This window comes from Genypterus blacodes, unplaced genomic scaffold (assembly GCF_046128005.1).
Source record: "Genypterus blacodes isolate CSIRO-AG114 ecotype Tasmania unplaced genomic scaffold, CSIRO-AGI_Gbla_v1 ptg000438l_1, whole genome shotgun sequence".
In the NCBI taxonomy this organism is placed as follows: domain Eukaryota; kingdom Metazoa; phylum Chordata; class Actinopteri; order Ophidiiformes; family Ophidiidae; genus Genypterus; species Genypterus blacodes.
Window position 1 is genome coordinate 3,614,110 of NW_027467208.1, and position 27,686 is coordinate 3,641,795.

The window sequence follows — 27,686 nt, forward strand, 5'->3', positions numbered from 1 at the left end:
AATGTCAGACGTGTTTCTGTTTTGTACGAGCGTGTACTTGAATAAACTTTCAGTGTTTTAATTTAGTTTTCTGAAACATACAGCCTTTTACACTTTCATGAACATTTACTTTTGTGAGCTGCCAATTAATTGCTTTTTACCGGATAAACAAAGTTTGAACTGAACTCTAATATGCATCTCTGTAGACCAGCAAACTGATGAAGAAAAGCAGGACTAAAATCACAAATTTAAAAGGTAAACAAATGCCAAATACAGTTAATAGCAGAATTTAACTATGACCCCTGAGTTACATAAATGTAAACCACTGTACACATTACAAAAAAGTTATTGCTATTGTATTAACATGACACATTTTAACATTGCATATAAATAATTAAACAATTTGCATATTTTACAGTTATTCTGTGTTCATCTGAAATCCACTGTCCCTAAGCCGTTAAGCCTCATCAGGATGAGTTCAGCATGTACAATACAACTGTGGGTAAAACGTGTTTGAATTCATGGTCAAAGGCACAGTTCACTTGTGGGTAAATACCACAAAGGCACAACAGTACTTTATGGGTGGTAAATAGGGCGGCTTTGAAGCAAATTGTCCAGGTCAGTCTTGTTGATGGTCCCATAGGCCTGGGAATAGCTGCCTAGTTTGGCTCGAGGATCACCTGCACCTGACACGTTACAGTGATTCTGAAAAACTTTTTTGCCGAACCGTTGGGGTGGCCGTGCCTCACGAGCCTGAGAGCGCTGGTTTTGCATGGGGAAAAAGGAGAAAGTACTAAGTCCTCTGCACAATAAAAGTATAGTGGCATTCACGTCTTGTTTGCTTTTCACTGTAAATGTCAAGAGTCAAAGTGCATGACAAGATGAGGAAAGTTCCCCTGACACAAAGTTACAGCTTCCTATGTTGCTTCCCACAGTGTGGGACTACTTAAATGCACAACAGTGATGTCATCAAAACTTACAAAGTTAAAACACTGATGTCATATTTATACATTACTAATCAAATAATTACTTATCATCTAGTTCTGTGAAGTACTGCAGTACCGACGCAATAAAATCCCTTCTCAGTGATTACAGCTACCATGCTTTCAAATATATAGTTTGGCGTGTGAATGACAGTGGACTGACCAGATGTGTAGCTGTGACATGCAGCCCAGAGGACAGGTCTGACTCATCCTTGCGGATCAGTGGGTTGTTCTGAGGATGTGTTAGGGTCATGGTGGTGGAGCGATGATGGGGCGCAGGGGCTGAGCGACCACGCTGAAGAATCTGGCCCATGGACTGGCAGAGGAAGAATGAAGAGAAAGAACAAGGTACCAAGTGAGCCACAGAGAGGACATAGGTATAAGTCATTTTGAGAGGGAAAAAAAGAGGATAGAGCAAAAAAAACACTGAAAAACTAAATACTCCAAAAAATCTCTTGCTTACTGCATCAGCATCAGCGCCCTCTGTTGGTGATAGATCATGGGTCTGCTTCCTGCTCGGTACATTTGAGTGGCCATGACAACAACTGCATGGACTCCTGAGAAAACCATCTGGATGAAGAAGAAGGAGAGTGTGTGCATTAAGTATGGGTGGAGGAGTTGTGCAAGGACGTGAGGAATATGGCCAAATCATTTCCCACATACTTGGGACATGTGTGATGGGGTTATATGTGAGCCTTCTGCCAGGGCAGGTCGTCGGGCTCATCTTCTCCACAGCAGGCTGGTAGGATTTATCCACAGGCTCAGGTTTGGCGATCACTGAATGTAAAGGCAGGTGGTTGGTCTGATCTGTCTTTTCGCGTTGTGTTTGCCCATACTGGTCCCTGTCTCCATCCTTCCCATTGAGTTTGTCTTCGTCACTGGTGGCGCATCCCTGCTTCAGCTGGGTCGGTCTTTGTATCCCGTTAGTGGTTCTCCTCTCCAGCATCATCTTTTTGCAGCGAAGAGAGGAAAATAAAACAGGGTTCATTCAAATTGAATTCACATGCTGACAAACATCATTTCTCTTACTTTAGGAACCAAAGATGAACTAGACCTAGTAATGTATAATTATGACATCAATGTTGGTAACTTAGTTTGGTGACATCACTATCGTGGTTTTGAGTAGCTTGGTGGCATCACTATTGTAGATTTAAGAACCTCTGGAGTTAAACGCTGTGGGAAGCAGTTTTCTGACTGCGCTTGACACTGAAATTTTGTGTAACAGAGGCAGTTTGCTGGACTTACCCCAGAAAAAGGAACAGTTAAGGTGAAGAGGAAACAATACAGTGCCAGTACACTTAGATTAAGGCTTACTTTGTACCTCATAAAGTTTGTTGCGATATTGAACCACAGACAATTGTACATCATCATCCACTGGCAGCACAACGTCATAGTGAAGACCTGGCTCTTTGGCTGGATTATGGAACCTCAAGTAACAGAAAACACAAGTTACAGTAATGTATGCGTGGAAAACTTTGTAAAAAGTAGGGAATGTTGAATGAATGTACATCTATTCTTGTAATACCTGTTAACATATGGGTGTTGAAGCGCTTGCTCTGCTGTCAGCCTCTTGTATGGGTTGAAAACAAGCAAGCTCTTGAGTAGGTCAAGGGCATCAGGAGGCACGTTTGGCTGGAGAAGGTCCTCCAAAGGCACCTGTGGTCTGACAAAGAGGGAGAAAGCAAAAGCAGGAAATGGAAATGTAGTCACAGAGGAATGTGGAAGCATGGAAAAGATGATTTGAAAAAGAGTAACATAATTTTCCACAACTACAGAACTTTAAAAGAATTCAACTGAATATATGGCTATGAAGATATTTATAGGTTAGAATAGGAAAAAGACTTTCTTACTTCAGCAACATTCTCTGGATGACAGAGGCTCCATATTCAGACTTGATTGCCTGAACGTCTGAAAATGAAAATACATAAATTCACAGGAATGAATGCTGATGTCTACAGTTTAGCGTTAGATGACTGGATTTATTTCATGTTTAGGTCTTAAGTCACCTTCTGCGCTTGGGTGTGGTATGGCACTCAAGATCTTCTCTATTTGGTTGATGGTGGATGTGCCAGGGAACAGAGCTTTACCCAGCAGCATCTCTCCCAGGATACAGCCAAGGCTCCACATGTCCACACCTTTAGTGTACCTTCCAAAAAGATATGCACCTTTTACTCACAACTGTAACATCATTTCCCATGATTTTAGCTCTTTCTCTTTCGGATGGTGATGATATGATGGATACCTTGAGGATCCCAGCAGGATCTCAGGAGCTCGGTACCACCGCGTCGCCACATATTCTGTCAGTGCTGGGTTTCCAGAATCCTCTTGGATCTGGTTCATTGATCTGGCCAAGCCAAAATCACACAGCTTGACAACACAGTCAGTGTCCAACAGAACATTGGATGGCTGTAGGAGAGAAAAAAAGACAAGATAAACATTCCTTACAAGGTCAATAACAATTCTTCAGTTATCTTCCCTAGGGTCAGTTGAGGTTGGGTATCACAGGGAGCAGTGCCCAGCTTGATTGAGGTATCAAAACAGAAACTATACACAGAAAAAAGGGGGCGAAAGTCTTAAGTCTCATGGTTTGGAGCCTTGTGTAAAATGATATTAGAGTCCATATAAATGTATTCACTGGTTTCACATCAGAAATCTCCAACTGACGAGCGGCCTCTGTACCTTTTGGTCCCTGTGGATAACATTTCCTGAATGCAGGTATTTGGTGGCTTTGAAGAGCTGGTACATGACATAACGTTTATGGATGTCCTTCAGTAAGGTGCCTTTCTTTATCACATTATGCAGGTCCGTGTCTGGTACAAAGCAGAATGCAAAAAAGACAACAAAACAAATGATATATACTGTATCTGTTAAGACACATTGATGCTGTTAATGAGAAACTGACAAATGATGGTATTCTAACATCATTAACATCATTATCAACAGTGAAATTGGTACTGAAACTTCACTAAGATACTAAAATACAATAGCTCCTCCATAACCACACAGTGATTCAGTACTAACAGCATCCCTGAAATAAAATGTCAGAGGGAGAAGGTGCAGGTCCGTGCTGTGATGCTGGCAAACGGTTGTGGATCAGACTGCAGAGAGAGGGAGGACAATCTGTCCACTCAGCAGTAAAACACTGTAGGCAGCCAAGGGAAGAGAACCGCACACACTCGCTCTCACAAACACACACAACAACAATCAAACATACACATATACACATTCACTCACACCTACATAAATGAATTCACACACTCACATGCCAAGTTAAAATGTGGAGTAGCTGCTGCAGCCTTTATTCTCCCTCATATTGTTAAGTGACCTGAATCAAAGTCCTTGGGATAACATCAGGTTTTGATGAATAAAAGCTTGTAAGTCTCACCCATGTGTTCAAAGATGAGATAAATGTCTCTATCATTTTGTGCTCTGATGACGTTTAGGAGATTGATGATGTTGGGATGATCTCCAAATGCCTGTACACAGGATAAAGGCATTTAGAAATGGAAACCCCACACACACAAGAGAAAGAGAATGTGAAAATACATTCACCACATGCTCATAACTCATAACTAGCAGGTGTTAGGTCAAAAACAAATGTAGGTCAGTGTATAAGAAACATCACAAAGATAAGAAAAGTAAATAAGAGCACTAAATATGTAGTGGCCTGTAGCCCTCAAACTAACTCAAGTATGTTTCTGGGGGATTAAAAGGCTACTGGACCAAGTTTCATACCTCTTAACCTTAATCCTTTAACCCTGAACCCTTTAACCCTTAACCCACATCCAAATGCACTATACAAGGTGGGGAAAAGAGGGTCAGACACTTGGTGAACTGTACTATTACTACGGTCATTTCCACGCCAAATAAATTAGTAAGATGTTTACTAAGGGAATCTTTCGTTTTCCATCAATTGCTTTCCCAGTTGCATATGAGGTCATGATTATGTGAGTCATGAGGAGTTATAGGACAGAAAAAACAAGTAAGGAGGCATAAGGGTCAGTATGTCCAGACAAACACACTGGTCAGAGGGGCATTTGGTGTAAATCTTTATTTGAAGCTGCAGTCACTATTACCTGAAGGAACATGATTTCTCTGAAGGTCCTCTGCAAAAGAAAACAAAATTACAGCCAACTTGTGAACGCAATAGGCACACAGACTCCTGCCTCATTAATCATTATCTCAACTTTCTACTGGACAGGGAGGGGATTTATGTGGAGTGGCTAGACAGCAGATATCAAAGTTAACACTTCACAAGAATCACTCACCACCACTTCATTTTCATTTACAGTACACACCTGGGCATCTGTCCTGTTCCTGAAGGCATCAAAGATCTTCTTCACAGCCACAATCTCGCCTGTTTGTCTGTCAATTCCTTTCCATACGATCCCATAGGCCTAAGACAGATACATGGATAATACAGATATAAATATACCATCAGAGCTGTGGATCTGATTCACTTGATCCTGTTGGTCCTGTGGTTAAAAGCAAAGCACATTGTTAACATGTTAACCACAGTTAGTCAGTAGGGTTTTAAGATAACACACTGTGTCTGAGGACAATATAACGTTATCTTTGCGATTATCAAACCCAATTTATGACTTTCCAAAGCCAATTAGCGCAGTGTGCCCAGAAGCCTTTAGCTCCCTGAAGCATCACAGCACAGCATGCTCTTTATCCACTATAGTCAACAGTAAACAGGACACACAGCTGTGTAACATGAGTCAGCCTGCCCCTGTCCCTGCAGGTAAAGCTAGTGAACTAATATGACATGTCTACGTGGCAGTAACCAGCTGGCCACTAATAACAAATAATTGGTGAGTCTCTGTAGAATGCCTGTGGAAATAAGCAAAGATGTCTCAAGAACAAAGCAGGAAGACAGCTCGGGTGATTTGCATGAAAGCGCTCCTGTCACTCCTTTTCGAAAGGACTGGTTTTAACTGCTGAGCTTCAGGAATTTCACAACAGACTAAACCTGCTGAGACACACACAATAATCTGATTTGTGTAATTCCAACAAAACGTGATTGTTTTTTCAAGGCGACAGTATTATTTAGTCCTGCTAATCAAACATACACAGAAATGAAACTTAATACTATAAACATTGAGCTGTAGAGCAAATAGGAGACTCACTTACCCCCTTTCCAAGCCTTTTCTTGATTTCATATTTCAAAGAAATGTTATCCTCCACATCAGAGACGTTTTCTCCCTCGTATTGTTTACTCATTTCTACAATTAAAGTCCTTCTTACTGTGACGCAGAAATGGTATTCACCTGCTCCCAAAACATGCTGCACACACTCACTGACGCTGTTTGTATTTACGGGTAGACGTCGCTTTGCTAGCAGCTCGGTTACGTCAGCCGAGACGCTGTGTCGTTATATTCCTGTGAATTACTGACAATAAAGAAGCGTAAGTTTCGTAGTAGACTCTCCTTCAATGCTCTAAGCTGAGGCGATCATGACGGCTCGAAAGCGTTTTGTAATCATTTGTCGTCCTGGAAACGAAACCGAAGAGTCTGGCTCTTAAAGGTACCGCCGCTTCCTGATTCTTTCCTCAGTCACTGGGCCGCCGCCAACGCTTCTGATGTTGTTGCCATGGGGATTATACGGATCTGCGCACTTCTCAAGGACTTCTCCACTATGAGTTTATCTTTCTCTCTTTCTCAAGCATGACACATAACTGAAATGTATAGAAAACCTGCCGTTTTGACACTTTTTTCTTTTAGAGGAATGGCGTCATTACCAACTGTGACAACATTCACGATGTCATTATGGGGAAACAGGTTGTTCCATTTAAATATTTCATTATGGATGTGCTAAGGTTGTTCCATTCATGATGTCATAAACAACTCATGATGTCATTAACTGTGACATGCTAGGGTGGTGCCATTCCTGTCTCCCACAACAATAATTTGATAATGCTAATAAACAATTAAATAAAAATGTCAATGAAATGAAAAGCTGAACCCCTGGTCATTGTGTCTGATAAGTTTGGAGGGGAATGGAGGAATAGCGCTCTTTGTATTGGCATACATGCACATACACACACACCAATTACAGCGGTGAGTGATAAGTGATGAAGAGGATGTTTGGGTTTGCTCAGCTCTGTTCCATGATTTTGAGAACCACTCCTTGTTCAGACACGACACAAAATATGTTGGAGGTAGACTTTTCTATTTTATTTCTATAAAGGTGTTACATGCTTTCATTTAAAGTTCAAAACTATTATTTACAATGATAAGTCTGAATAAATATGTTCTCCCTAACAGTTGTTGAGGGTTGAAACATATTTAGTAAGCAAAGAGAGGGAGTTCCGTCCATCTCGTTTTTGCCCACTTAATGTGGTCAAACCCTCATTCTACAGAAAATCTGGATTAAGTGTGTTAACTAAAGAACAGTGCCAGAGAATGTACAGAAATAAAAGGGGGGAAAAAGAGCACAATCAATTCTTTACACCACTATTTCAATATAATGATTAATTAGTAGTGCGCTCCAATCATCCCAAAGTCCAGACAACTATTTCAACAGCATCTTATTATCCATTAACTGAGAGTCACAACAGATTTAGCCTCATAAAAACTGGAGTGATAGAAGAAATATGATATGTGACAGAAGTCCAAATTTCATCCCAAATGTAGATTTTAAAGGTATAAAAAAAACTTATTTCCAATAGTATAAATGCTTTGGCTACTGAAACCTTCCCATGTGTCCTGAATTTGTCCGCTATCATTTTATCTAAGACCAAAATTACAAAATTAGAAGTAAACTGTTTTGTCCAGATCTATGGAGCATCTGAAGGGAAAGTCTGCAGGTGGTATTATGAACCACAAACTATACTGTGGTGTTTGAATAGTACAAAACATCAAAAAAGGCATACAGTAGAAAAGCTCTCCAGAGACAGATCACAACCACAGGGAAAAGGTAGAACGTTAAGAGTCAGAGTTCCAGATAGATTGATGTATGATGAAGGGAGGTTTTAGGAAGAGTGGAGGAAGCGGTTGAAGGCATTGTAGGCCGACTCAAGGTCAAACAGCATCTGGCGAACTTGATTGTCATCCAGTTCATCCGAAGCCGACATGCTGCTGAGGGTGGTCAACCTGAGGCAACACGTCAAGGAAGAGGACAATTACACCAACAAACACTTCCACAGCAACACATTCAGTTCATTACATTACATTACATTACAATCATTTGGCAGACGCTTTTATCCAAAGCGACTTACATTACCACCCTTCGCAGAGGGGGGAGCTCTTGGTGCCTTGCTCAGGGGCACCTTGGCAGGGACTCGAACCGGCAACCCTCCGGTTCCCAAGCGGCATGATTTTGTATGCGTGTCTGTGGTATTATTTTACCCAATAGTCCCCACACAAGTATGTACAAAACATTACTGTATATAAGTCATAAAGGTATGTGTCTGTGTTACTGTGTAAGTCATTAAAAGGCTGAATGTAAAGATTGCAAACCGAATGGTCAATCGTTAACTAACCAGAGGTTGACTTTGTCCTTGGCCTCTGAGTCTGGAGGCATGCTACTCAGTCTGTTCATGGTCTCCATCAGCTCCCTCAGGTCCGGTTGGATCTGGTTTCAAAGAAAAAGAATCACGTGTATTAGAGTTCACTGTTACCAGTTCAGCTATTGTCCTGGAAAAATTAATTCATCATTAGTTACACATTCATTTACCTCATCCATAGCCCTGATCTCCAGTCTCAGTTTGTCCATCACAGTGATGAAGAGCTGAAGAACAGAGAAGGTGGGAGAATGTGAGATGATTGACAAAATGTAAAGTCTAGCTTCTGCTTTGAGCAAAAACAAACAGGAATTTTGATCATTGCAAAGCAAAGCAAAGATATTTCCTGCATCTCACTGTCAACTACTTGTGAGTCTGATTTAACGAGTGGAGTTAATCTTGGCAGGAGACACTACTCTTACATGGCCTGAGGATGAGCCAAATGCTCTGAAATCATTTAAGTCATTTAGTCCTAAAGCAAAAGACACTTAATCCTTCCAGAAAAGTGACCTCCTGTCAGCAGTGTTTAAAATAACGTGGGAAGACAGAACATACAGAAACTATATCGGCAATGCAGCGGTTCAGGTTGCCCTTGTCATCCTTGATGGTGATTGGTCGATCCTCCTTAATCCTTTCCATGGCTAGCGGGCAGTCAAGCTAAGAGACAAAACACACAACAGCAAGAGCTTTTGTAAGGTAAAACCGCAGAAATATCAGTTGAACAATTGATCAAGAGTATCAAGTGTGACGTACGGAACTGTCCTACTTACTGTAGCTACTTTTTGAAATGACACTATTATTACCTCATACAGCCGAGTCTTTGTGAGGTTGTGGCTGTAATATCACACAACGCTCATGTAACAATCAAAGATGACTATGAGCTTATACGGGATCATTTTGACTTAAAAACTGAATATTTGTGTGGCCTATTAATGACAAAGCTCACAATATGTGCCACATAAAGTCAAACGGCTCATTAAATCAGCTCCACTCCCTGATAAATCTTACCCTGTACTTCCTGCAGAAGTCATCAATGGAGCCCCCATCAGAACCCTGCACCTGTTTGAACGCAGCCTTATACTGAACCAAGAGTCTGGAACAGGAGGCAGTGTACCTAAAAGAGACGATTCCTTCACATTAGTAAAATGCCTGTTAAATCAGCACCCTGTTAAGTTGTTTGCCAACTTCCCCACACAAACACTAAATCCGATACAACTCACTCATTAGGTGTGACACAGTCTTTGATGTAAGCTTTCTCCAGGGCCTGGAGGGTCTTGACAACAGCAAACAACTCTGCCATGTTGTCGTACCTTCAGAAAGAGAGTGAACACTGAGGCATTACAACAACTTCCACATCTCTGAGTGACAGTGCTGTCATAATATGTCATTGATGTTATAATTGACACTTACTTCTCTCGTTCTCTGGCATTTTTGTATAATTTCACCTCCTGAAAATGAAGACAAGATTTGTTAAGTAGGCCATGTTATGATTAAACTAAATGGAGTTTCAGAAGGTTTACACATTACGTATTTCAAAATGCAGCTGAATCAGACATCATTACCTCATATAACTCAGGTTTATTGGCCGGAGCTGTGAAAAAGATAAGAGTGCATCATTTGAATGACATTGATCCATTTTAGTTTATTTTATAGTTTGCATGCCTAGATTAAAAATATCAGATTGATTTGAGGGTCTTACCTCCCCCTACACCTCCTGTGACTGGTATCCCATGGAACATGACTGGAATATCAGAACTTGATCTATATGAGATAATTGTTACAATTTGACAGGTTTTAGCTAAACCAAAATAAGCATAAACACGGAAGCTAAGACAAGTGACTTGCAACATAGCAAGTCAGTAAGTTTAGGGGCGAAATAGAGTAACAGTTTCAGTTTGTTCGGAGTCTATGATCTATGCAGGGATTCGCTTATGCTTGTAATTATTAAATGGACTGATAAAGACCATAAAGAGTATTAAAATGCGGCAGACTTTGATCGCTGTTCACACAAATGGCCCGATGAGTAAATATCGGCTGGGCTAACTGGATGAACATAATTACTAGAGCAATACCGATTGCGGTATTAGTTTTGATAGATAAAGTTTCGCTAGAGCATAAACATTTACTCTGACACTTGATTAATATAAGTACAGATGAACTCGATCATTAGATTTCTATAGTTGGCTATTTTGAGAAAGCTAGCGTGGCTAATTCGTTAGCACTTCCTTTATGGTTTGTTATATCTGGGACAAAAAAGGAACCGTTTAGTGTACACTAAACTATAATTTTCGGATCATTAATGGTGTAAATGTATGGCACAACTCGCACTCTATATTATTATTCACTGTTATTGCTCAATTAACAAAATTAAAGGCATTTTACTTACCCCAACTCGGTAAACTGCAGTGACGTCAATGTAAACACACCCTCCTTCTAGGACCAGCACACGTCAAAATATTAGCTGTTTATTGCGCCTGACGGAAAATGAAATGAATACATAACTGGAAGCTTAATCGTTACTTGTAAAATATAAGGAGTCTATTTCACATTATTTATATATCATATATTGTTAATAAAACGACTCGGTTGCAAAGCTCGACAATTTTGTGATTTTTAGGGTCCGACGTCATTGGTCCACCCACCGTCGGCGTCTTGGCGCCAGACTCAAACAAGGGGAAAGACGGAGTCGACATTTTAAACAAGAAATAAAGCTACAAAAGTGTAAGTGCATTTTAAACGGCTGCCGCTAACTCCTCACTTAGAAACCGAAACCAAGCGTGCTCGTTTAAAGTGGTCAGTTCAAATTAGTGTGCTATTGTTTACCTATATTACAAATATCTGCTCGCTGCATTATGGTAGCTAGCTAATAGTAGCAAACCTACTTACCGTAGGTAAGTAGGTTTGCGACACTGGTCGCTGAAGAAAACGTGAAATCCTATTCCTCTATGTCAGGTGTGGCAGATTCTCTCTTCTGTCGCCACAATGAAGAAAGTAGCGCGACAGGCTGAATGTGGCGTTTGGCTCGACACTGTACAACTCAAAGGAAATGCTAAAAAGGTAATTAAATTAATGTATGAAGTAATATCACGTACACCCATTACTGCTTGCAAACAGCTGATGTCATCAGCTGTACCCTGTGCTCATTTTACACTTTATATTCCAGAAACTGCGTGAACGTCCCATTTCTAAATTGTTGAACCCCTTGCTGGAAGGCAAAGGATACAGTTTGGCTGTAGCACTAAACTTCACTCAGACCAAAATGGAGATGCCAAAGACCAAACAGAGCTCCATATCATCCTTCTTTGCATCTGAACGCAGAGGTAAGTATCTACAATGAAATGATCCCAATGAAAAACCACAACCTGTGTTTTGGGGTTAATACAATATCTTATTCCTTTTACCAACAGTTCTCAATAAGATGTCCACATCTGAGGCAGTCCAGTCAGCTTCATCATCTCCCTCTTCCAAATGTTCTTCAACCCCACCCAAGTCTGTAGCATCTGGTGCAAAGCGAAGACGAGACACAGCTCATGAGATGTCTGACTTGTATAACACAGAGTTACAACACGGAGAGACTGATTACAGAGGAGAGGAAGTGGATCTTGAGCTGAAAAGAAATAGATGTGAGAATGAGGCACCATGTTGGCAGGAGCCTAAAGATGAAGAACAGTCTGAGGAGGAGATCAGTCCACCAGAGAGGAAGAGGAAGTTCACTGAAACCTTATTGCCAGCTGACGGTCATCTTCTTGGTCAGGAGTGCACACAAGACTCATCTCAATTGAACATTCACAGTGAGATAAAATGGTACGACAACTTTAGCCAAGACTACACCACAGCAAAGACCATCGGTGACTCTGAGCCAAGTTTCCTCAACAGTTTGCAAAGTGAGGAGGTCTTTGGAAATTGGACGAAGGTAGAAGGGAGAACCTCTACTCAGAAACCCTTTAGACACCTCAAATTATCACACGGAGACAATGAAAAAGAAAATTGCAGATTATCTTGTTATAAATCTCCAAGTAAGCACTCGCCTCTCTCTCCCCTCAAAACTCTTTCAAATCATAACTGGATAGAACCAAAAATTCCGTCACCTCGCAAACGAATCACAGACAAACTGTCGAGAATAGCCGATGAAGACGAGAGGCTACAGCGGACCAAGCGGGGTGTCTGTCCTGCTGGAGAGGATGATGAAGACAGTCTGACCATGTTGTTCACTCAGGACTCCGAGGGCTTCAGGGTGATTGCACACCGTGGTCCACAGGCCAGGAACCCACTTAAAGATCAGACCAACTCCAGCTTTGGAACAATGAGGACGACCAGTAACTACAAACCCTTTGTGGAGGAAGATGAAGAGGAGATGCTCTTTACTCAAGATTCTCAGGGAAATCTGGTGATTAAACATTGATGGGAACTTTACTGCAATGACATCATGGAGCTTTATTTCAGGGTTCATTTCATTTTAGAAGTTGTGATTGAGACGTTTGTCTATTTTAAACATTTTTGACATTCCTCCTCCTTTGTTTGCATTAACGTGAAGTGAAATCTCTTGTTTTGTAATAAACACTACGACAAACAAGCAAATCTACTGGTTATGATTTTTATTTGAAAAATGATACACAATTACATCAAATTGTTTTTCATGTAAATTAAAAGATCTCTAGAGCTCTAGTGGTGAGCACGTATCTCCTTCATATACTGGTGTCCAATGCTACATCTTTATATAAAATAGAGTGAAGTACAAAGTAATATAGATTATGATAAACAAATAGGAATTAGTAGCAAAGTAATTTTTGTGCTCTTTTTTTTGTGTCTCTAGTGATTGTAGCTGATTCAGTGCTGTGTACTGTTAACAGAAATACATAGAATGTTGCACAAAGTACTACAGGACATGATAAGATACAAGTCTTTGGGTACAAAAATGTATATATAAGGTAAAGTAATAACAAATACCACTGCACTTGACTAAATAGTTTGCTTGGCCGGTGAGTAATCTTTAGTCTTTACTTTAAAAGAGCATTTTTCTTGAAATCTAATGTCAATCAAAGCAGATACTTGATACAGCAGCTACACATATTAATTCTGGGTCATTAGTTGTAAATTCTTACATAGATGCCTTTGTTGCTATGGCACAGAAATGTAAGAACAGTTTGATTATAATAGGTTTGAGTTAGTAAACCTGAGATGTTGCTTTATTCCCAATCAGCTTGACAGTGTCGTGAGTGTGGTTTGCCTTGTGTGTTTTGTAGGAATATATAACATCACAATTAGTTTGAAAGTGCCAAGAATCATTTTAGAAAACTACAAAGAAAGACAATGACCTGCTTCAGTCCCTTTATGTAAAATCCCTTTCATATCTCTGAAATTAAATGACAGCAGGAGGACGGGGAGATATTTGAATCATGACAGTGATGATGATGATGATGATGGTAGTGGTTGTGACTGTCGTAGTGAGGGAGGAGCAAGCAATCAGCCGGCTATCTCTGTGGGCTCTGTCACCAGCTTGGATCCATCCCAAACTGTCTTGTACTGCTCCGGGACTGGGAACTCTTTCTGTGAAAACATTCCAGGATTTTGGAGGGGATTAAATTTGGGATTTGCACACAGTTCTGCGTCTCTTAACACAAAACGTTGCTGCTCCAAACACTCACGTAGTCGTCGTCTCCTTGCGGCACCATGATGTTCATCTCCGAGCTCTTGGCGCTGACGATGTCGCAGTGTAAAGAGTCCTTACTCAGGTACACCTGGCAGCCTTCTGTCTTGTTGATGGACATTGTGGGAACTGTACCCAACACCTGCAAAACAACAGCTCACATTTAGGATCAGTTTTTATATTATTCACTATCAACAGTCCTAAAAGCTGCAAAAATAAATATATGGCAGTAAAAGAGTAGTTTTGACAATGTTTTGCTCACCTGTATTTGAATGTTCTTAGAGTTGATGATCTCCACAATGCCGACAACGTTCTCAAACACCAGGCCCAGCTTCTTACAGTTGTCTGTGGATGGTAAAACAAATGACCATTAGTAAGGAAGAATTTAATCTTAATGTAATCGTAATTCCACCTCTGTTTGCAGGCAGCTCACCTATGATGATGGAGTTGATTTTGCCTTTGATCTGCAAAGTGGAGTTGTTACAGCTGAAGATGTAAGCTACCTGCTTCAGCTCCGTTTCCTCAATCACCAGGTCGTGTTTCTGCTCAAAGTGCTCCTGTAGTCAGCAAGAGAAGAGGAGAGACGGGAGCAGTGAATTCCCTGCGACATCACAGGGTTGGCATTCCTGATTGGCTGGTATCAGTCGTTTGACTTGCTCAGGCTGTCCAAGTATTCCAGATATGTTTATGCAACATCTGTATATTGATACAAATGACTTACAGCATTTTCTATTTCCAAATGCATCACAGCCGGCCCTAAAATGGTCAATTCAACACTTGTATACAAATCTAAGTTACGAGAGGGAACTCCTTTGAAGGAAACATTCAACGTACCACCCTCCATTTCTTCCCCTCCAGCTCCAGCAGAGGGGGTCTCTTCTGGGGAGCTGCTTTGGGTGCACTGCTAACGGGCCCCGGGGTCCTGCCTTTAGGGGGTGGAGACTGGGCTTTCAGATCTGCATTCTTATGGGTTTTCTGGTCATCTGACACATGCTTCAGACCTACGGATGAGAAATATCAGGGGGAATTATGGATATATAACTTCTTTCAGACTGTTCTTAAGTAGAAATTTGAGGTACTGGTGTGTAAAGTATGCATAATATGTAGTAAATAACATTGTAACAGGTTTATCCCACCTTTAGTGATGTCCATGCCCTTGTTAAGCTCAGCGAAAAGTGCCGAGTGCCTGGCGGACACCTGTGGCTCGGAGTCATCCTCTGTGCAGACCGGGGGAGGGCCAGGGGGAGGTGGGGGAGGCGGCGGAGGGGCACAGGGAGCACTTGGGGCGGGGTCAAAGAGAGACGGGGGAGCAATGGGACCCTGGAGGATGGAGAGACAGAGACAGAGAGAGAGAGACAGAGGGTTATCAGTTAAGACAGTAGAGTGAGGGAGGTGTAATAACAAATCTGTCCAGGAGGGGGAGTATTGCATAAGAAACTGCTTTAAGTTCAGCAGCGATGATTGACGACTGCTTACTCTGTGTCATATGTGATGAAGTAAAGTCTCTGATTATGTTATCAGTGCATATGTGGACGATGATGAAACACTTTCTATTGTTTAAACCAATATTTGTACCAATAAGGTGATGAAAGAGTTCATCCACACACATCTACAGCCTCTGTTTAAGGGATGAGCTGTTTGTGGTAAAACTGCACAGACATCTATCAGTGACTGTAGTGATGAGAAGCAGACACACAAACACACATTCCAAACACACTCTAGTCTGAAGACCTGGCACAGCTGCCTAACAACCACACACTCACACACACACACACACACACACCTATTACACAGGTTTAGAGGCTTGATCTGTCAGATTGCTCCTTCGACTCCATCTGACACTACTTGACCTTTGACACCAGGCACATGTGTCGAACACATCACTGTTGAACAATGCTGATCTGTTACACTAACCAGCTCAGCACATACCACTGGATTACAACCAGTGAAGTGTGTGTGATGTGTGTGTGCATATGGTTGAGCATGAATTTGTACATAACTGACTGCTGTGTGTTCATGCCTGCTTCTGTTTGTTGGATGAAGAGGAAATAAATCACTTTATTGAGTTTTGAAGGCCATGTAGTCATTTTGGGGTTCTTCATACATGTGCATCTGATTGGCTAACAATGTCTATCATCTGGCTTTGCTTTTAAACAGTTGTAGATAATCACAGACACATCTCCTGCTGTGTGTGTGAGAGAGAGAGTGTATGTTAAGCCATATCCATATGTCAGAGTGTAAGCGTGTCACTAAAGGTCTATCTGAACAGCAGCTGACGGGTTAGTGGACAGGGGGACCAGGCCTGCAGTTTAAGTTACGGTGCAGGGGTGTGTGTGTGTACACAGGCCCTTTGTCAGGGTTCCTCTGTGAAGAAAACCTTCATTCAAGTCAACCCTGAGGACCACCTGTTAGTACCACACACTCCTGTCCTTGTCGATGCACATACACACACACACACACACACACACACACACTTCAGCTCTGTTTGACAGCAGGAGCAACAGCTGACACGCACAGCCACTGCTGGTTCTCAAGTTTCCGCACACACTAGCATATACAGCACACACACACACACACTCACACAAATTCACAGTTGTTGACCATTAGATTCACTTTAGGTTTCATTCTATTCATTTTGAAACAGCTGCACTAAAATGTGTGTGACTTAAGTGCTGCATCACCAACGAACACTCGGTGACCCGCTTTAATAAAAAACAGCGCTCACAAGAGAAAGAGGTCAAGTGTGTTGAAGCAGGATTTGGTTTCAACTCATCGTAATCTCTGGGATCTAACATGCGCGAGGACAGAGCGTCCAGAAGTCCCCCAAGTGGACGACCATAGACAGAAGTGTGTGTGTGTGTGGGAGTTTTCGTGAGCTCTGAGAGTGCTCAATGGAGGAGAAGCAGAGGGAGCAGGGACTGGGGGAGAAACGCACTTCATTCATACTCTGTGGAGCAGTTTATGTAACTAAGTGCTCCCAACACTAAAAATGGAAGTGGATGCAGAAGCAGGAGCTAATTTGAGTTCTGCGAATGGAAAATGGGGGGAAAACACAGCAAAGATTAAAAAAAGAACTTAAGTTATCGACGTCAAACAAGTTCAGAGAAGAAGAAACGCTAAAGACGGTCTAAGCCTTTGGCAATAAGTGTTTTACTCTGAAAGTCCAGATCCTGCTCTGTTTGTCTGAGGGCGTGACGGTGTGTTTGCGGGTCCACACTCACACTCATGCTCCAGGCCAGTCCGGTGGTGTGGTGCTGTTTGATGAAGGACTGCAGCTCGGTCCAGATGGACAGGTAGGAGCGCACCCAGTCCACGTGACGCCTGTCGCTGAGAGGGGAAAACAAAGGAATGAACATCAGAGATCACATTTGTGAGCGGCAGTGGTTCTCAATCCTGGCACGGGTCCACTGCATAGTTTCCGTCTCTCCACGCTCTGCCAAAGTCTCAGTCAGGTGTGTCGAACCAATCAAGATCTGGCAGTGAATGGCTCACATCAGATCAGATCATCTCATTAGATGTAAGTCTAGATGGACAGCTCATCGTAGTTGCATCATCCTGTTTGTTAGAGACTTTATTAGACGTATTTACTTTTCCTTGTAATCCTTCAGCACTCTGTTTGTATAGAAGGTGGCGGCGTCGTTCATCTCCTTCACGTACGGCCCCGGCTTCTGACACTAACAGACAGACAGACAGACAGACACACGTGTTTTATTCCAGTGGACATTCTGAACTTGTATGAGGAGCGAGAGCGCCTGGTGTGACGCTGACCAGAAGCAGCGTCCACAGTTTTTATGTTAGATCCTAAGTGGACGGGCTTTGATCCTCATCTGAGCGATATTCATGCAGAAACTCAGAGGAAGAGATTCTACTTGTGATGGGAAACAGAGACTGGAGGGAGGACAGAAACTCCATGATGGCATCTATATGTACATGCATATGCGCATCTCCTTATATGTACAATCAAACCTTTGTATACATCTGAGCGTGTGCTTATGTGGTTTATATCTTGTGGGGTCTTTGTGTCGTTCCCTCACCACTGCCACCCATCCCAGGGCCGGGATGCTCTCGCTGACGGCCGACAGGTGATTGAAGAGGCTGCTGCCGCGGCTCCGCTCCCTGAAGGTCTGGATCTCCTGGATGTGATCGGCGATGGGCTTCAGCAGGTCCTGCAGCTCCGTCTGAGGGGGGTTCGGGACAAAATGCATGAGATGAGAAGAGGAGAATAAAATGACATTACTTATGTTTGATTGTCACAACATAGCATCACATCTACTGTCTGCTTATCCTAAGTCCACAATTCCTAAACTAAGCCTCTGGACAGTGACTAAGTTGATTATCTGGCGTGTTCTTTTTCCATTGGGAAGTTCAAGATCTCAGCTTTTGCTCCGCTTCCATTCCCAGCTTCCCTCCACTCCCCTCTTCCCTTTCCCGACAGCATTCCTGCGTTCATTGGGAGATCCCTCTGGCCTTGTAAGGCATACCGCTCCTCCAGTGTTTACAGTTTACCTATTACACACATGCACTCACACACACACACACACATGCACGCACGGGAACACAATGTTTCCTCTGCCAATTCGCCACTACATCTTCTTTGTTTTGATCTGCAGTGAAGCGGTCGCTATGCGCTATGCTGACGATGAGCTGTAACCAATCGTTTGTTTCTCGGGTGTGACATGAATCTCAACACACACACAGCTAATATGATTTAAGGCGTTAAGATCAGCTCATCCAATCACACACGCCTGACATGGTCTATTCCAAAGCCAACAGTGTGTGTGTGTGTGTATGTGAACACTTGTGATACATTCAAATACCAATGTTTTCTATATGTTTGAGAATTTCTGTGTCTGCCTGTGTATTTCTAAGTTTGTCCACAAACCCAAGTGCTTCTACTTCAGTTTTTTCCCCCCGAACAAATTCTTTCCCCAATCAGACTCACATGATGTCCATAAGCGGAGATAGACGCTTCTTTCTCTGCTCCACTGGCTGCTTTTATTGTCCCTAAATCCTACTAATATCTGTCTGCCAGCAGATATGCTTTGAAGGGATGTCTCCCTGTCCACTGAACGGACGCCACGCCACAGCACAAAAAAGGAAGTACTGTGTCCCCCGGGTGAGAATGTTGGAGTGCGCCCATCCCAGTATTAACGCCATTTGCTGTTGAAGGTCAAATTAATAAACATCATCATCTGAGAGAGCCTGTTGCTGCCGAGCCGGGTTCAAACACACACTCATGACTAGCAGCCAGCGAGTACGCAATCACCGCATGTTGACCCTGTGTGTCCATCTTTGATTACAGCTCACAGATCCTTGTGTAGCTCTGGAACTTATAATCATAATCACTTGGCTCAAACGGGTGAATTCCATAACTTTTACAGGCAATCACAGCTCTGGCTCCCTGTGTCAAGCTCACAACTTACCAATCAACACCACATATCACCACAGAGAGAGAGAGAGAGAGAGAGAGAGAGAGAGGCCCCAAAGTTGAACTTAAGTCTCTGCTATACCTCTGACACCGTCTGATACCGTTTCTCTGGACCTAACTGGTCCAAACATCACATGTCTGATTACATCATCGCACCAGCAGGCAGAGCGTGACTCATGTTTTGCTCCGTTCAGAACCTCTGCTGTTTTTGGGACGCCTGTGTCGCCTCCTAACTTTGGATTGCCAAACAAAAAGAGAAAAATCATTCTTCTTCCTCATCTTAATGAAGAGGACGAGTCGGCCCATGCAGCTGTGGATCTGAAAACTAGCTGTAAAAAAGGAGCAAATTCTGTGTCTTCGTTATCTGAGTGTTGCCGTACGTTCAACACACACACACACAGACACACACACACACACACACACACACACATAGAGCTGCGGTGTCTGTGGGGGACAACAGCAGGGACGCTGTAGGTGGACAGCCCCTGCTGTGGACATCTACAGGCAAGAGAGCAGCAGAGAGTGTGTGAACTGCGAACAGACACACACACACACACTCCCACAATCCCACACATTGAGTTAACAGGGCAAGTTGAGGTCACATGAGAGGCTTTCTTTCTTTCTCCCTCTCTCTCCCTCATACACACACAAACACACACCGGCACACACACACACACACTGACAACAGGCTCAAATATAGAACATGCCCATAAAAAGTCAGGGAGCACAACAGGGTTGCAGTGGAGAGAAAGGCCAGAGGTTTGCTGTTTGTGTGTGTGCGTGTGTGTGTGTGTGTGTGTGTGTGTGTGTGTGTGTGTGTGTGTGCGTGCATGCATGCATGCAAAGCTCCAATAGGGGAACTGGTCACAGTCACACACACTTTTCTGATCTGCACAGAGGGCTATAGATACTGTAGTGATACGTATAGACATAGATGTGAATGAGAGAGACTGCAGAGTTGTATGTGTCTGTGTGAGAGAGAGAGAGAGAGTGAGGGAGAGAGAGAGGGAGAGAGAGAGGGAGAGAGAGAGAGAGAGAGAGAGAGAGAGAGAGAGAGAGAGAGAGAGATGTAACTGTTTCTGATTTATGTCACTTCCATCTTCTGTCATCCTCTCTCTCACTCTCTCGCTCTGGTCAATCCCTCTCTCTCTCTCTCTCTCTCTCTGGTCAATCCCTCCCTCTCTCTCTCTCTATCTCTCTCTCTCTCTGTAAAACCCTCAGTCTTTCCTTGTTTGCATTTCTGACAATTGCTGAGCGTTCTTTTCACAGCCTCTCAGCCAATGGCCTGGCAGATAGGGAGTAATCACTTCCTGGTGGGCTCTATGGACCCGTTCACACACACACGCATACACATACACACACACACACAACACAAACAAAAGGCCAATGGGATGATATCACATTAACTCTCTCTCTCACACACACACACACACACACACACACAGCTCTCTCTCCATCCCCTGGCTTTTTTTCCTTTCTATACGTGAACATGTTGGGAATGTGTTGTATTAGCGTTTTCTTGGTCAAAGAGCGATTTAATCCCTCTGTGAGCGGCCCGGGCAGAGAACACAGGAGCGGAGGCCACAGACTGGATCACAGCGCTGCACACACACAGACAGTCTGCCTGTTATCTGCCACGTTTAGTTCAAACCCTCTGACGTCACTTGCTTGGATGTCACTGAGGTGTTTTCGCTGTTTTTACACCCCAAACTGGTTTCTGTGGTAAACTGTTGTTGTACCTTCGCCGGTTGCTGATGGGTCACGGCCATTTTGATGAAGGTCCTCTGAGTCTGCAGGGCTGTGTTGACCATCTCTGCCTGTCAATCAAAAGTTAGAGTGTATAGTAGTTAGTGTATTTTCATTAAGACAGCAACTCAGCAAACAACATGCATATAAATCTGTCTCTCATCGTTCCTCTGCGGCCTTGAGCATGTGAACCAGTCTGTCCTCAATCTATAAAACAGAGTATACTGATACACACACATACACACACACACACACACACACACACACACAGGACGTTTGGTTAAGAGCCCAGCCAGCCGTGTCTGTGTGTGTTTGGGAGGAACTCCAGTTGTGAGCCAAGGGAACCACCAGGGAGTGTTTGTCCATAAAAGGAGCTCTACAAACTTAAAGAAAGTACCTCTGGCTCTCACTCACACACTCCCCCACCCTCCTCCTCCTCTTGCAGCTCAGCCAAGGGAGACTTGAGAGTGAGAGATCAAGTTTCAAGGTACACAAGGACATTTCAGGGGACTATTTTCCTACTGTTTTCGGAATAGTCCCTGTTGTTTGGGGTCTATTCTAAGGAACTGATGACAAAACACACACACACACACAGACCTCAAGGGAGTTTGGGTCGTTACCAAACAAGAAAAGGTGATGCGTTTTATTCTGTTGAAAGGATGTAAGGTTAAAGCTCAATCATACTCCAATCCTTGTCTCTATGGAGGACACACACACACACACACACACATACACACACACACACACACACACACACACACACACACACACACACACACACACACAGAGACCATAGAGAACCTTTGAAAAGACACTGGTACAGTATTGAACCTTGGGTCTCCCACACACACACACATACACTCATTGCTATCCTACAGCCTCCCTGCATATATAAGTGAGATCGGGAGTCGGGACAATCCACGCTTGTCCAATGAAATAAAAGTTGGCACAGACGGAGGCATTTCACTGGTGTCTCTTGTGGAATCCATCTGTGCTCGTCTTACAGAGGCGCTCAGCCTCCTTGGCTCTGCACAGCTGAAGAGCAGAAAGCGATGCCTTCCCAAAACAAAGATATTCTCAAAACGTCACGCAGTCAAAATCAGGGCCGTCACAAATGTTTGCAATATCTCCTAATATCTTTATATTTTCTTTATCTTTTATTTAAACCCATAAAACATTTTTCTGAGGTTTAAATTTCCTTTACATCTTCAGAAATTCCACATTTTGTATTTGGTATCTTTGGAAACGTTGAGAATTTACACTTAAGGTTAAAATGAAGTTCAGGAGCTTTGAGCGAAGAGACAAATGGGCCCAGCTGAGTTTATTAAGGTCCAAATAAAGTGAGTGCCATTTCTGATAACAAGCTGATTAAGACACCTTATAGGTTTGTTGGTCAGTGGTCATAATATTCTCCTTTTGCTTAGAAAGATTTGAGATTAAAGTGTCGTCACTTCACAGGGAGATAATAAACGACGGCAGCTGCTTTGTTCACAATAGATGTTTAACCTACAATGTAACTGAGGATCTTTATGACAACAGCTGTGGAAAATCCTGACTGCAACAGCTGGTGCAGAGCTCTGTGAGTGTGTGTGTGTGTGTGTGTGTGTGTGTGTGTGTGTGTGTGTGTGTGTGTGTGTGTGTGTGTGTGCATTGACACGTGTGTGTCTACAAGTGATTCATTGCCATCATCATCTAACATTTGTGCACATTGGCGTTATGAGAAGGAGGCCAGAGATCGTTTGTGTCTCACTTACATGTTTCTCCACATCGCGTCCTATGGCTCGGCTATTGCTCAGGTAGTCTGACACTGGACCTCTCAGCAGCAGGTCGAAGTCCTCCACACACCGAGACACTACTGAGACAGACAGGAGGAGACAGAGGACGAGGTTTGATCCAGTGTAGGAGAGGAGAGGAGAGGAAAAGGGGAGGAGAGGAGAGGAGACTTGCCTCCGTTGAGGCCGTTTGCGCAGTCCCCATTCGCCATGCCGTTGGGCGCCTGCACCTTGACAGACATCTGCTCCAGGCGAGTCACGGCTCGCTCCAGCCGCTCCATTAACGCCTCCATGGTGACAACACGTCTGGAAAACAACAGCAGAAACACTCTTGAGTCAAACAATAAGCCAAGCTACAGTACAGCAGTAATATATCTGGTTTTGGCTGGTTTTGTGAGGTCAAAGGTCAGCTATAGTGTATTTGGAAGCACTTCTGTATCAACTTATCACCATCCTGCTGTTCACTAAACTACTCTATCTGCTTTGGTGCAGATTTGTGGTATTGGTGCTGTGGTGAACCGGCTCAAAGTTCAGACATAAAGGAGGGAGGGAGGGAGGGAGGGAGGCGGCACAAAAGATTGGGAACAAAGATAAAATCATTTATTTCAATTGGCGATTAAACAAACGTAAAGAATTAAAATCCTCCACCAGACAGCGAGACAAAATGTCACCAATACAATGGCAGTTTTATATGAACACAGCCTCTGTTTGAGCGTTCAGGCTGCAATTACAACCTCTGCCTCTAAACACATGACTGGACTCTTCATTAATTCCACTTGTGAAATGTGTTAATGTCTTACAAATGTTCCCAGTTCCTGTTTAAACCAGGACACAGCGTATCCGTGCGATCGCGATCCGAAGATGAACGGCGAGGCCATCGGCCGCTCGCGTTCATGGGAAGTGCCCTCTATGACCTTGGCTGTTCCCCTGACGACGCGCCTACCCTGATCAAAACAGCCGCTGCCAGTGAGAGAGGCCGCCCACTAACACAGGCACACGTAGATTCTGTTGCAACAAGGCGAGCACAATGCACATATGAAATGAATATGATTCTCTTAGCGGTAAACAAATCTCCAATTGTAATTGAATGCCGCTGACATATAGTCCAGTCCTCATCGCTGGACAGAGCAAATTATCTCCTTCACTAACACTGACTGACATCTGCTTAACCTGAGATGACACAGGCCTGTTTACAATTTTTAATCAACACTCTGGAATTCAATCCACCTCCCCGATGCATGTGTGTATATGGAAGGTCTCCGTTTGCAAACCACTGCTAGTTAACACGCACTTCTTAATCTGGCACCTGCTACCTGCAAGTCCAAAACACACACGCACACAACGTCGCTTATTTCGCTCGACCGAATCATCTGTAAGAAACACCAAATCCACCGGGACGGTCTGGAGTCGGATGGATTGTGTTCTCTCTCTGTAAATTCATAAATTAAGTGGGGTAATTACGTGCGGTGGGCAGCAAACATGGTCTGGTAGGAGTCATCTAAGCACCTCTCTGGAGATTTCTCTCAGCTGTGTCAAATGCCTGTCGCAGGCCTCAGGAGCTATTTCTGTTCTCCGGGTCACAGCAGCTCAGACTAGCAAAGCCTGAAACCTGGAGAGCTGCAGGCAGATCCATAATGTGGTTACATTCGTTTAGAGTGGGTGTGTGAGTGTGTGCAGGGGTTTATTTCCTCACTTGGAATTTTTTTTAATGTGTTTTAGTGATTATAGTGTAAAATGTATAGCTTTTATTCACGAAAAGCACTACAAACTGCACTTGTGACTGACTTGTGCCTTATTGACATATCTGCCTTGTCTTGCTTATGTAACATTTAACTCTATTACCTTTAACCTTCCACGCTATTTGAAGATTACATATCATACTAATAAAGTAGAGGAAAAAACAATTAGCTACTGTATTTACTAAAGTTATTACCCACTCACTTACTCCCTCACGGATAATATCCTTGAACTTTCTTTAAAGGCGAAACCAAACAAAGCACTGTTGCACTGATGTCATTGCCACTCGGCCAAACTCTCCATGGCAATCCAAAGGCTCAGCCAATGATGTGTAACTGATTTATTTTCATACAGGCTCAATATATTTGGTTTCCTACAGAAGCTGGGTGACAAACAGCCAGTACGGGACTGGATCCACTGAGCCTGCTGAATAGATTAGAGACACGTCTTTGCTGTAGCGTCCAGTGAACACATTCCTCCCTCTGTTCCTCCAAACAGGAGAGCAACAGCGTCAAATAAAGACTCTGGTTCCTCGCCGACAGCTGAGAAAGCACAAGTGTTACAGCAGTGGAAAGATATCAGGGAGGAAACTCTGACCTGTATCTCCTGCACCCTCTGACCTGGTATCTGATCTTTGGGGCTATATTGGGCCACAGCCTGGCTTTTGCTGCTGTGGACCTACTGTAAGACATTCTAGGTCCTAGTACGAGTGTCCTGTACTGTCTCACAGGTCTCCATAGGAAGGGACTCTTGTGGATTTGTAGCTCTATTTATCTGTTAAATCTGTAAAGTTTGCTGATATTCCATTTGCTGGTGAGCCTATTGGTCCGAATCCTGCACAGGAAAATAGTTCTTTACTGTATTTACAATTGCATTTTGTATCTATCGATCTAATCTTTGGTTTAGTCTCATTTTTACTCTCTATATTACAGTATGTCTTACTAGTGCTGAATCCAAACAAAGCACCTCAAAGTACAAGACAACAGCTTGTGTATAGGTTAATAAAGTTCTTAAATGTTCTGTTATTGATATAGAACTTTTAGGGTTGCAACTGTATTGAGCTGAATTAACAAATAGTAGCAGTTATAGTCTGTAGTTAGTAGTAGTAATAGTTATATTGATGATATACTGGGAGAATTAAGCTGTAAAGTCAAGGTTTTGTTATTTTGTTATTTGGTTGAATAGGAAGTAACAGGTGCAAAGGTTGGATTTGTTTAAATCAAAGATCTATGAGCTAATATTCAGTAATAGGGCGTGAGAGTGATAGAGTCTGATTACAGGTGCAGTCAGGCTGAGATCATAAAACATGACATGGCACATGGCAGCTTGACAACATCCTGACTGTGATGCTGCACATCACAGCACCGTAACGCACACAGACACAAAACACGCAAAGATGAAGATTCACACGCAGTTACATCGAGTTTCTCTCACGTTGCTTCGGTTTTGGTGCATAAACAACCGCAGACCCAGTTTGGACATTTGTCCCGCCTCGGAGAGGCTCACACACACACACACACACACACACACACACAAAACAAGACCCGACCGACGCACGTCTCCTCCATCTGTCCCACCCGTAAACAGCCAAACCGGACGTTTCTTTCACAATAAAGCTCACAGCCCGGGACTTACCTCCGCCTTTTGTGCTCCGAGGTTTGATCGGATATCTCGCCGGATACACTCAGTGTTTTGGCGGTCACGGTTCCCTCCGTGGCTCGGTGGCTGTCCGTCCCTGCTGCTGCGGGCTGCCCTGCCTCCGTGTCCCCCCCCCCTCTCCACTCCCGTCACTCAGACAGGACCGACAGTTCTTCCGGGATGTCCTAATACAGCAACACACTGAACCTGAGAGCGGCACCGCGCAGTGAGAGCTGCAGCGTCTCTCCACCGTGCACGACTAAAAATATAACCGACTGACGCTGTTTGCTAGGGCATGTTTGGTTTAATTCTGGGAAACTGACCTTTACCTTCATCACCATCATCATCATCATCATCATCATCATCATCATCATCCAGTCAATTGGAATGAACAAAGGCTAATAGATTTAATGAGGTTTATAGTCTGACTCTACAGTCTTACACAGACCTTTGGACAAATTGATAAAAAAACAAAAACACTAATACAATCACTGAGTTGTACTGGGAGGCATTGATTTCCATTTAGGAGTCCCTTGGGTGCTCTGATTAGCTGGTGAAGTCAATTAGAAACTCTATGAATGAGTGTTGAAAGTGGATGGATGGAACTCATGTGAACATACTGTAAACAGCATGTATTCAAAGATATCAGTCATGAAAAACAAACACGATTCGCAGTGCAGGAGCTACAACTGATAAACACACTGGAATGATCAAAAGTCAAAGAGTTCCCATTTCAAATTAATCCCTCCGTCGTCAACATTTGAGCTCTCAGACATTATCCTCCAACCTTTGAATAAACAAAGTAGTCGTAGCCTTGTTATGTCTGAGGTCAGATGCCATGACAGCTGCTGATTTCACCCAGAAGGCCTTGCTGCCGTGCCGTGTGTTCGCGCTGCGTCACAGTTGCCCGGCTACATGGGCCAGTTTTGTGTTTCCCCCCTGTTAGACTGAAACACTGTACACTGAAACACTCCTGACATGACTTATTGATTAAAGCAGATAAATCATTAATAGAGCTTCTTCTCTGGGACTTGATGCTGTGTCAGTGTCATCCAGGCAAACTTTGGGTGTGACTGTAATGTGAGAGTATTTGTTTCAAATGTTAGTGATAACATCTGCTCAAAGTGGTGTAACATGCGAGCAGCAGCAGCAGCACGGCATCTGCTATCTATGTATGAATGTGTGCTGTTTGTCACATTGCAGCTGTGAGCGAATGCAGACACAAAAGTAGACGAATGCATGCAAACAC

General features: G+C 43.2%; 4 protein-coding genes across 4 annotated transcripts; 1 reads left to right on the forward strand and 3 right to left on the reverse strand.

Annotated features, from left to right (window-relative positions):
* Positions 1-293: 293 nt before the first annotated feature.
* mapk15 (mitogen-activated protein kinase 15) lies at positions 294-6,520 on the reverse strand. Its single transcript, XM_076139629.1, has 14 exons — positions 6,099-6,520; positions 5,261-5,359; positions 5,039-5,068; positions 4,348-4,438; positions 3,642-3,772; positions 3,205-3,368; positions 2,969-3,108; positions 2,813-2,870; positions 2,488-2,625; positions 2,284-2,389; positions 1,626-1,911; positions 1,426-1,532; positions 1,126-1,278; positions 294-741 (listed from the first exon to the last, which is right to left on the reverse strand). The coding sequence occupies exons 1-14, from the start codon at positions 6,186-6,188 to the stop codon at positions 556-558; spliced, it is 1,779 nt and encodes a 592-aa protein (XP_075995744.1). The 5' UTR covers positions 6,189-6,520; the 3' UTR covers positions 294-555.
* Positions 6,521-7,119: 599 nt separating this feature from the next.
* vps28 (VPS28 subunit of ESCRT-I) lies at positions 7,120-10,924 on the reverse strand. Its single transcript, XM_076139619.1, has 10 exons — positions 10,856-10,924; positions 10,169-10,230; positions 10,032-10,060; positions 9,880-9,917; positions 9,690-9,779; positions 9,478-9,583; positions 9,025-9,126; positions 8,643-8,696; positions 8,449-8,540; positions 7,120-8,059 (listed from the first exon to the last, which is right to left on the reverse strand). The coding sequence occupies exons 2-10, from the start codon at positions 10,206-10,208 to the stop codon at positions 7,939-7,941; spliced, it is 672 nt and encodes a 223-aa protein (XP_075995734.1). The 5' UTR covers positions 10,209-10,230; positions 10,856-10,924; the 3' UTR covers positions 7,120-7,938.
* Positions 10,925-11,118: 194 nt separating this feature from the next.
* aunip (aurora kinase A and ninein interacting protein) lies at positions 11,119-12,999 on the forward strand. Its single transcript, XM_076139516.1, has 4 exons — positions 11,119-11,190; positions 11,422-11,526; positions 11,633-11,789; positions 11,877-12,999. The coding sequence occupies exons 2-4, from the start codon at positions 11,452-11,454 to the stop codon at positions 12,869-12,871; spliced, it is 1,227 nt and encodes a 408-aa protein (XP_075995631.1). The 5' UTR covers positions 11,119-11,190; positions 11,422-11,451; the 3' UTR covers positions 12,872-12,999.
* A 57-nt stretch (positions 13,000-13,056) lies between these two features.
* cap2 (cyclase associated actin cytoskeleton regulatory protein 2) lies at positions 13,057-26,544 on the reverse strand. The gene is made up of 13 exons (XM_076139051.1): positions 26,435-26,544; positions 23,238-23,368; positions 23,045-23,145; positions 21,284-21,361; positions 18,151-18,294; positions 17,705-17,790; positions 17,338-17,443; positions 15,253-15,436; positions 14,951-15,117; positions 14,550-14,673; positions 14,379-14,461; positions 14,115-14,258; positions 13,057-14,016 (listed from the first exon to the last, which is right to left on the reverse strand). Exons 2-13 carry the CDS (start codon positions 23,353-23,355, stop codon positions 13,933-13,935), a joined length of 1,419 nt encoding a protein of 472 aa, XP_075995166.1. The 5' UTR covers positions 23,356-23,368; positions 26,435-26,544; the 3' UTR covers positions 13,057-13,932.
* Between the last annotated feature and the right edge of the window lie 1,142 nt (positions 26,545-27,686).

Bases quoted from the DNA above. Each gene is read 5' to 3' on its own strand.
- aunip (XM_076139516.1), top strand. From the start codon at position 11,452: ATGAAGAAAGTAGCGCGACAGGCTGAATGTGGCGTTTGGCTCGACACT. The intron at 11,527-11,632 runs GTAATTAAATTA...TTTATATTCCAG, and splicing joins TCAAAGGAAATGCTAAAAAG to AAACTGCGTGAACGTCCCAT. The intron at 11,790-11,876 runs GTAAGTATCTAC...TTTTACCAACAG, and splicing joins CTTTGCATCTGAACGCAGAG to TTCTCAATAAGATGTCCACA.
- cap2 (XM_076139051.1), bottom strand. From the start codon at position 23,355: ATGGAGGCGTTAATGGAGCGGCTGGAGCGAGCCGTGACTCGCCTGGAG. The intron at 21,362-23,044 runs GTAAGTGAGACA...TTTGATTGACAG, and splicing joins GACGCGATGTGGAGAAACAT to GCAGAGATGGTCAACACAGC. The intron at 14,462-14,549 runs GTGAGCTGCCTG...TACCATCCACAG, and splicing joins AATCAACTCCATCATCATAG to ACAACTGTAAGAAGCTGGGC.
- vps28 (XM_076139619.1), bottom strand. From the start codon at position 10,208: ATGTTCCATGGGATACCAGTCACAGGAGGTGTAGGGGGAG. The intron at 9,918-10,031 runs GTAATGATGTCT...CTTCATTTTCAG, and splicing joins ATAAACCTGAGTTATATGAG to GAGGTGAAATTATACAAAAA. The intron at 9,127-9,477 runs GTAAGATTTATC...TTTGTCTCTTAG, and splicing joins ACTTCTGCAGGAAGTACAGG to CTTGACTGCCCGCTAGCCAT.
- mapk15 (XM_076139629.1), bottom strand. From the start codon at position 6,188: ATGAGTAAACAATACGAGGGAGAAAACGTCTCTGATGTGGAGGATAAC. The intron at 3,109-3,204 runs GTATCCATCATA...TCTTTTTGGAAG, and splicing joins ATCCTGCTGGGATCCTCAAG to GTACACTAAAGGTGTGGACA. The intron at 742-1,125 runs GTCAGTCCACTG...ATGCAAAACCAG, and splicing joins ATGTCACAGCTACACATCTG to CGCTCTCAGGCTCGTGAGGC.